A 9507-nucleotide genomic window follows, 5' to 3' on the forward strand; every position below is an offset into this window, starting at 1 on the left:
CCTTACTATGCTCTCGAGAGACCTCATTTGGAGTATTGTGTTCAGTTCTGGTGTCCTTAACATAAAAAGGACATGGAACTGTTAGAACAAGTACACAGGAGGGCCACAAGGATGATCAGGGGACTGGAACACCTCCCATATAAAGACAGGCTGAGAAAGTTGGGGATTTTCAGCCTAGAGAAGTGAAGGCTGTGTGGAGACCTCATAGCAGCCTTCCAGTACCTGAAGGGGGGCTACAAGGCTGCTGGGGAGGGACTCTTGATAAGGAACTACAGCAGCAGGACAAGGGCTTAAGGGTTCAAACTTAAACATCAGAAGTTTATGTTAGATATAAGGGAAATAAGGGGTTTTTTTTCGCCTGTGAGGGTGGTGAGGCACTAGAAAGGGTGGATTCGCCATCCCTGGTTGTGTTTAAGGCACGTTGGATGCCGTTTTGGGTGACATGGTTGAATGCAAGGTTGAATGCATGGTTGAATGCAAGGTGGAACCAAATGATCTTAAGGTCCTTTCCAACGCTATCTATTCTACGATTCTATGATTCTAAAAGTGTATTTCAATCATCTCAAGAGGTAAAGTTAAGATTGCCCCATAAACTCCCCCATGAACCTGCAGCCCCTTCAGGGCTTGTCCCCATGCCCTGCTAGGCAGCCATTCCAGACCTCCGGTGGCACAGAGCTCTAATGTCACAGCCCACGTTCCATCAGCAAGCCCGTTACCCAGCAAGAAGCACAACACAGAACGCCCCCCCTGCACCTACCCTGCTGTGTTCCCTCTGACTCTCCCTGGACCCACAAGCCCTTCTGTCCTCTCCTAACCTTCCACTTGCCCTACTCTCTCTCTGTGCCTCCTCTGTTCCTATCTTTGTGACAGCATGCAGCCCCAAAGGAAGAGCACCATTGTCCTGCTGGCAGCCCAGTGCAGCCCTTGCGGGAGCGAGCCTACAAAGACTGGCATACACAGAGTAAGGAGCTGGTGGGTGCTGAGGAAGGCACAGGGGCCGGTTTGCGCCCGGGCCTTGCAGGAAGGGAGCACAGCTGCTTACCCCCAACCCCTCTGCCCTGGCAGGTCTTCAAGGTCTTACCGCCGCGCAAGGCGCTGAAGAGCAAGAAGCAAAGGGTCCTCCGGCTGCGAGCACCAGCCTGCAAGAGCTGGTGGGTGCTGCTGGCCAAGTTGCCCCCGGCCTCAGGCCAGCTCCTGCTGGCGCATGTGCCCGGGGCCCCAGCGCCCCACGGCTCTGACCAGGCAGCCACAGGGTGCCGGGTGCCCAGTCCCCCTTCCCACAGCTCCGCTCTGCTGCCCAGGGCAGCACCAATGCACTCTTCTGCTTGGCTTTTGCCTTAGGCTACTCCAATACATGCTGGAGCCGGAGGACCAGGCTGCCAGCAGGACCCAAATGGGGCTGCAGGACAAGATGCAAGTTGACATCAAGCCAGAAGACGATGAAGAAATGGAGGTAGACATCAAGTTGGAGAACGAAGAGGAGATGGAGGTTGACGTCAAGCTGCAGGATGACGAGGAGATGGAAGTAGACTAACTAGTGGTAAGACAGCATGTGCCCACAGCCACTGCTGGCAGTAAGGGTGGCTTGGCTGCTGCCGCTGCACTGGGGCTGACCGTGCTGCAGGGCCACGGTGCCCACTGCCCTTGCCCTGGGGCCACCACAGTGCTGCCCTGCGTTGCCTCTGGGCCACGGGAGCCAAGTCTCATCATGCAGAGCCTGGCTACCAGCCCCAGCCTCATTGAAATGACCTTGTGTTGCTTGCTTCCAGGGCTTATCAAGAAGGAGGAGAAGATGTTTCAGGAAGTTGTTTATTTTAGAAGATTCGTAGTTTGAAGAAGAGTGGAGTTTTGTAGAAGATTTGGACTTTCTATTAGAGTTGGGTTTTGAAGATTGTAGTTTAAGACAGGTTGTATAAGAATTTTAGTTTGTTCTGTTGTGTTTTTCTTTTTGTTGTTTTTTAAATACATTTCTAGATCTTACTGTGTTTGCTGTGAGCACACGCCGCATTGGCAGACAAGCGGTTTCCGCTTGCTCCCTGTTCCTGGGGGTGGAGGGGGCTGGGGCTGTTAACGCTGGGGCAACACAGGTGCCCCACATGGGCTCCCTGCCTCGACAGAGCGTCTCTTTAAGGCTCTCTGCGGCTGCGGACAAGGCTGGGCATGGGCAAGGGTCCAGAGGTCTGAATGCTCATACCAACCCCTCTCTGCTCTGGCAGGTCTTCAAGGTCAGGTTGGATGGTGTCTTGGTTGAGTGCAAGGTGTCCCTGCTCTAAAATGAGATGGGGCATTGGAACTAGATGATCTTAAGGTCCTTTCCAACCCTATCTATTCTACGATTCTCTATTTTCAAATCCAGGATTAGATCCCAGCTTTGGAGTACTTTATTTCTGAAAGCACATATAAGCACTTAGAAGGCACATTCTGTTTGTCCAAACGTGGCTGGCGAACACTGCTAAAATCAGACAGGTGTAAATATTACTTAAAGAAGCAATTATTAGTGTGCTGCCTTTGTAACTATTTTAGGCATAATCATCTTTTACTGGGATGTGTCCGTATCCATGTCAGGTAGGCTGGAGCTTGATGACCTTAATGTTTTTTCCAACACTAACTATTCTATGATTTTATGATTCAGAGGTGCTGCTATACAATTAATATATTTTATGTGGCTATATAAGTTACATATTTCTATATCATTAAATAATTTATATAACCAAAATATTTTAATGCACTCATACACTCCAGTGTTTTAAAAGTCCCAACAATGTCAACAGCATTTTTAGCAGATTCATGAGAAGCGTCATTCTGTACCTCATACCACTGCTGACCACTGGTGTTCTGGAGAAGCACGCAGAGCGGGTCCGACTTGGAACCAACATCTTTATCCAAGAGACTGGTGCAGGAAATTGTCAACTCCACCTTTGTCACACACTGTGCCGCCATTTGTTAATCTAGAAAGCAGCAACAGAAATCGTTATTCCAAAAATTGACTAAAAGCAAACAATAGGCTTGTCACAACGCATTAACTCTCTGACAGATCACAAGAATTGTTAGATTATCAAGAGTGAAATCTGAGGCTTCAAATGCAAATTTTAAGATTTATGATGTACCAAAATTACAATATTACTCTTACATTCTTGGCTTTGTATAAAACTTTATTTTAAAATCTGCACCTAAGAAACAAGATCAGGTTTCTTAGAATGCTTAAGGACCAAATAGAAAAATGGGAGACACCACAAACAGTAAATTGTTCAGTGAGCTGCTGATAATAAAGGTTCAGAAGCCTTAAATTACATCCCATAATGATGTATGCCACATGAATGCCAGTATCTTGTAATGTAAACATTAATAATAGTTTCATTAATAACGAAATCAATCATATGACATACTCCCCAACCAAACCTTTGTAATGAAAAGCTGAAGCCATGAGCATGGCACAACTGGAAAAGGAGTTTAAGTGGTTAACAGAAATAGATGATCTTGCTTTAGTAAATCTTTAAAACCAGCAAATTTTTATTAATAAGGATAAACAACTTTGCAGTCAAATAACAACCAAGAATTAAGAGAAAGTGTTCTTTCTGGAGGTTTGTTTGAAAATAAAGAGCAACTGAAAGCTCTCTCACATTTCTTCTTAAGTATTTCAGTAATTCTTCACTGGAACTGAGAAAACCAGCAAATATTACAAACGTACAGAAATAACTTCATTCTCAGTTATGAAACCCACATTGGGATAAACTTCATTTGCAAGCCAAATTAGATCTGAGCAGCAGATATTTTCTATATAAAAAACCTTCTATAATTATACTCTTCAGGAATACAGTTGATCATTGCCAACATCTCTTTGGGAGGTGAGCCTCTACAGTACAAATGCCCTTGACTCAAAGACTAAAATTTCAAAATCTTTTTAAAAGCAGCCTATCTTGGAAGTTCCCAAGCTTCTTCAGGTTGTCCTTCTCCACATGAAGTCCACAATCTAGACACAGTATTAACTTCTCTTGAAAGTGCATGAGACACTAAACAGAATAAGAAAGGCATCTGCTTCTACTTAGCCAGATTACTTGCAATGTACACATATAGTGTACTTGAACATGAAGCTACATTTAACCCAACCCATCTTTTCTTTCACTGCATACCTATGACATTGGGTGAAAAGGAACTCTTTTTAGAGGCAAAAAGGAAAAAGAAACATGGAAAAGAGGAACAATGAACTGAGACCAGAGAAAGAAAAAAACAGTGGTCTTAGAGAATTTTCATGAGGCTTCTTTTGCTCCACCTGGGCATACTTCACCCATTGCCTCTCCATTTTGTTATTTAAGAAATGGATCTCTGTTTTGCTGTTCTGCCATCTTAGCAATGGACTTCTGCAGAATGAAGAAAATATAGATCATATGTAAAGGAACCACTCAAGCATTCATGCACATACCTTAACTTTAAGAGGAAGCATGTCAGATTCATGGAAATCCTACTGCACCCCCAAACAGCTAACAGTGATTCCACCTTTGAGTATCTTTTGCTCCCATGACTTTACCCAGTTTCAGTCATCGTTCTTGAGATGAAAAAAGTGAAATTCTAAGTTCTAAGTATTTAAATTGTTTTAAAACCAATGGGTTTTATGCTTAGCACGTCTCTAAAAGCAGTTTGCCCCTTTCCCCTGGTTCTTTTTACACTGGTATTTTCCATTTCCTCTTGCTTCGCCAAACAGAGCTCATTAACAGTCGGTGACTTTGCACATAGAATCCAGTGGAGTCCAGTGTATGACTCCTTAATGCCTGTTTCCAGGAAACAACTTTCTGCTGACAAATGATGCTCTAGACACAATATTAACTTATTTTCAAGACTGAAAATTAATTTATAAACTGTATGGCAGAACTTGCAGCATCTGATCACTGAACTGCAGCAATGTACAGTCAGAAGGGAGATACTCATTCCTGACCATATGTCATGTCTACACCACTCAAGACCATGATTAGGTCAACTGAGTATATTACAAATTCTTCTGCTTCAGCTGTCACTATCAAAGCAAAACTCTAAGTTAAGGACTAGTCTTTTCTTGCAGTTCTACCAATGACAACGTTCTTTGAATTCCATCATAATGACTATTGAAGATAAGTGGTGTCCACCAAATAACTCAGCCTATGTTTGCTTTTCAACAGAAACTGTAAACACAGTATTCTAAATGGGAAGGAAATCACTTATTATCAGAACGATCTAAAAGAGCATTTGGGAACTGTCAGACTGCAGCAATCCTGTTGATGCTGCAATACCAGAGGAGAGTACAGGCTTACCCAGGTAACCGCTCAAAGTAGTACAACATGTTTATAACTATAGGTGCTTCCCAATCTGACAAGCAGAAATACATAAGTACAAGAAGACAAAAGGACTAAGGAAGTGAGCACTGCTCTAGCTGGGTTTGGCATCAGTGCCTTCAGTCAGAACTCTCAAACCTGTTCTGACAGCTATTGCTGTCACAAAACATTTCCTCATCCCTATGAACTACTGACAATATACCCCAAATCCATATTTTGCATTTACCTCGTGGCCCAGATGGACACAGCAAGAGCAGTGAAAACAATTCTGAACTTTCTAATAAAGTCTGATTAGGTGATTGCTGATCAGCTAATCTTCTAGCTATAATACTACACTTAAGCATTTTGTGTAAACTGCGTGCCAGACTGAAACAAGCAGTACTGTATAAAAGCAGTGCTCAAATCCCTCTTGGATTATTACGTATTTCCCACAAATCTTGGCAAATGACAACAAGGAAATAATTATTCAGACAGACTATAAAAATGAAAGTCATGAACCAAGTCTAAACCTGTAATAACACATATGAACTTTACTGTCCTGAACACTCAGCACATTCAATTCAGGCTCTACTCTTTCACATAGGTCTAAGATACCATTTCCTGCAGATAGAAATTTTTGTGGTAAAGATCTTTAGTCCTGTACTCTTTTATTGCAAGACCAAGAAATAACAGCACTTCTTACAAAAGTCTTTCACAAGACGGGTTCCAGTGAAGAGCTGGCACAAAGATGGACAAAGTAAGATTTGAATTAAAGTAATCTGGGAGACAACATCTGTCTGACAATATAATTTTCTCAATTCACAAACTCAGCATAGTCCTCTCGCATCTCTTTAGAACACCTGCATATGCAAAGAGCAGAGAATGAGACTGTGGCCACAGAAAACACCACATCTGTTGCAAGAACCTGATGATGATCTTATGAGAAATGGATGCTTCTTTCAAATGATGGGCTAGAAGCAACACAATTTCCAGTGATCTTGGGCTACTTGTGTATAAACATATATTTAAAAAAATCTCAAGGTAACCCTTCAATTCTCAATGAAATGGACAACCTCACAGGAGCTGACGTTTCACATAAAGTTACAAAGGCTGTTTCATAATCACATCTGAAAATTAGAGAATTCTGGCTCCTCTTTTTCAGTCTCTCTCTACAAGCAACACAGCTGATAAAATTGTCCTATTGCACTAACTGATGTGCTGACAAGTTGAATAACAGAAGCCGCTCAAAGTAATGTATCTCAGCTTGAACTGCTCTGTATTTGAAGAATCACACAAACCTTGACTGGGAGCTACCCCTTCTCATATTCATTACTTAGTATGATGTAATTATGTCACTTATTGAACAAGTGAGATTACATTGATAAAACCCTAATAATCGCAGAACTTATTTTACTGGTGATTATTCCAAACAAAAATAAGAGTTAATATTTAAGATACCTGAGACATATGAGCTTATGAGAAGGGATACATTGTTTTCTCTGTGGGAAATGAACCATTTATTTACACAAGCTTCATCATATCCAGGTAGTTCAAGTACTTATCAACTGGACTGGTAGCACACTGGTGTAACAAGTCATGCAACTACATGTAGATATATGTATATAAATCTATAATTAAGTTACCTTGCCAAAGAACACATTCAGAATTCTATTTTTAAAAATTCCCAGCGCACAAAGCAGAAACTATTAATTTGACTTCTAGGATGCCTGCTCACCAAACAACTTAAAAACAACCATTTCTAAATATCCTTCTGTTGATTTTGTTTTATTCCTGAATATGTGCATTTATCCTTTCCACACACTTTTTATGGTGAGGGTTCTTCCCAGCTTCCTCATCACGTAGCAGTATTTTAAGAATTTTGAGTGATGTTTTGATCTAAGTGAGCTAAACTATAAAAGGTATTATTGTGTCCTGAACAAGCAAATTAAGAAACACAGATCTCATAACGTCAAAACTTAGTTGGTTTAGGCAGAGAGCATTCAGCCAGGGAAAAATGTGTTTCTTGAACATATGTTTTATCAAACTATTTTTAAATCAATTACTTTACGGAAAACAATCTATCAACTATGCAATTTTAATACTATCTTAAATAGCGTATTCTTCATTGCAATTCCTCTCATTGACTGACTCTAATCGACATTATCCAGAGGAGAGAAAAACCTGTATCTCACTAAATCTTGCTGCATTTCATTGCAGAAATAAGATGCAAGTGATTAAATTTCAGACTAAACCTTAGAGTCCATTTCAAGTCTCGCATGTTACAACACTTCACTGTTACAAAAACCAGTTCTTAAAAATGGCAACTTGCCTCAGAGGTCTGCCTCTGGGCTTCTCGGCAGAAGGCTAAGCTTCAATAGTAGCATGAAAATGTTAAATGAAAGCAAATTAAAACCAACTATTGTTATTCCCATATATCAATCAAAGTAACAGGTTTAACTGCATATACTTTGAGGAAATAGAGCTACTCAAAATAACCTGTCCAACAGTTTAATATGTACATGACAGAAGCACTATGGAAACTCAGAGCTGTTGTTAGAGATCAAAGTACAATGTAAACAAGGTGCTTAAAAACTCCAGCAAAAAAAGCCGTTTAAGATTTCAAGAACAAACATGAGATTACTTTTTTTATTACTATCATTCATGTAATTTTTTTTTTAATAAAATGATGGTGTTTGAAAGTAAGTAGACCAAAATTTCTGCCTTGCAAGCTTTCAATATGGTTTATGCTCTGAGAAACCAATGCTTTCCTACACTACTACAGCTAAAGACAGACAAAGAAGAAATCCATAAAAGTATTATTACACAATGGTCCAGGATATAAAATATCATTTTGTATCTCAGTATTAACAGTAACACTAACCTGAAATTGGCAATCACAAAATTACACTTTACTACTGCCCAAATATATTTCAAAACTTCCTGTAGGCAAACCAAGATCTCTGCAGTCATCTGTTCTTCACCTATCACAGCAGCTACTTGCACTCTGCATTCACTGTGGCTGGGAGACATTATACATGCTCTGCATACACTCAGGCAGTGGCACTGAACAAAGGCACACAGCAATCATGCTGCTTCTCAGAACGATCAGATTATTGCACATGTGATAACTACCCACCATGAGGATTTCATAATAATCCTCCAGGATGTGAGAAGCACTGGAAGCAAGTTGCCACCACCAGAACTAATTCACTTGGCTCCTAACTGTGCCCTGGATAAAGCACAGGGTGAACACGTGCACCTGATCCACCTACAGGATAGAAAGATCTACCAGATACAGGCTTCTTTCAACCACAGAAGAAAGTATGAAGCAAGTTATCCAAATAATTAAGAATATTTCCTAAACAAATGCTTAGACTCAGAAACCCAGTCCCCAAACTCCTATATTCAGAAATCCTTCAAATGCTTAATAATGCTATTTTTAAATCCCTGAGCGGGAGCATCTAATCTAAATCAATATTAAAGATAAGCCAAAGACATTAAACATTGGATTGTTTAGGTTGGAAAAGAAGTTTAAGATCGTAAACCAGTAAAGAGTACCGTAATTCTACTTCCTGTCTGTAAACTTTGCTGGGTTTAACAGGAACTAGTACCTACAAATACTAACTTGATCATGTATTATTTATGTTGGAAGAGCACTCTGACATGCACTAAAAAATAAACCAAAATAATAAGGAATTAAAAATTTAGTGTCTTACTACTTAATTTTGTCCCTAAAGGTATTGCCTGAAGGAAAACATGGTAATTACAGGATCTGACACCAAATCAGAATAAGGGAAAAAAGAAAAATTAAACTCCATCCCAGCTAATATTATTAACCTGTCAAGTTCAGTTTTATTCTTTTAGAAGAATCTTTGATGTTGCTTGTACAAAATAGCTGCTATGCTTCCCTCTAGCCTTAAATTCTGGAGAAACATTAGACACCTTGGGCATAACACAAGGCTGTAAAATCACTGTGGTATAGCACTGCTACCTTGGAACTCTGGCAGATGACATTTAATAATAGTTTAGCTATTCAGTCTAACAGAAATGGATTTTGCTTTCACACTGAAATTGCTGTCAGTCACATATAACAGGTCTGTATGGATTAATTCCAAAATATTATCACAAATATACTTACTGGAAAAACACTGCATTCTTCCTAACACCGTAACAGAAGAACAAAAAGACATGTCTGGCTCTTCTTGCTCCTATACCTATTTCTTGT

General features: G+C 40.4%; 1 protein-coding gene across 4 annotated transcripts in view; it reads right to left on the bottom strand.

Annotated features, from left to right (window-relative positions):
• The window catches only part of CPNE3 (copine 3), a 30931-nt gene that overhangs the window by 20098 nt on the left and 1326 nt on the right, over positions 1-9507 (bottom strand). For 3 of the 4 annotated variants that reach the window (XM_031050557.2, XM_031050558.2, XM_005150843.3), the window contains exon 2: positions 2809-2948. In XM_031050557.2, coding sequence (XP_030906417.1) covers positions 2809-2940 — 132 coding nt within the window. In that variant the 5' untranslated portion in view covers positions 2941-2948. Of the gene's footprint in view, positions 1-2808; positions 2949-8163; positions 8205-9507 lie in introns of those variants that run through there. The other variant, XM_031050559.2, reaches the window with a different exon arrangement.

This window comes from Melopsittacus undulatus, chromosome 1 (genome assembly GCF_012275295.1).
Source record: "Melopsittacus undulatus isolate bMelUnd1 chromosome 1, bMelUnd1.mat.Z, whole genome shotgun sequence".
NCBI classification, from domain to species: Eukaryota; Metazoa; Chordata; class Aves; order Psittaciformes; family Psittaculidae; genus Melopsittacus; species Melopsittacus undulatus.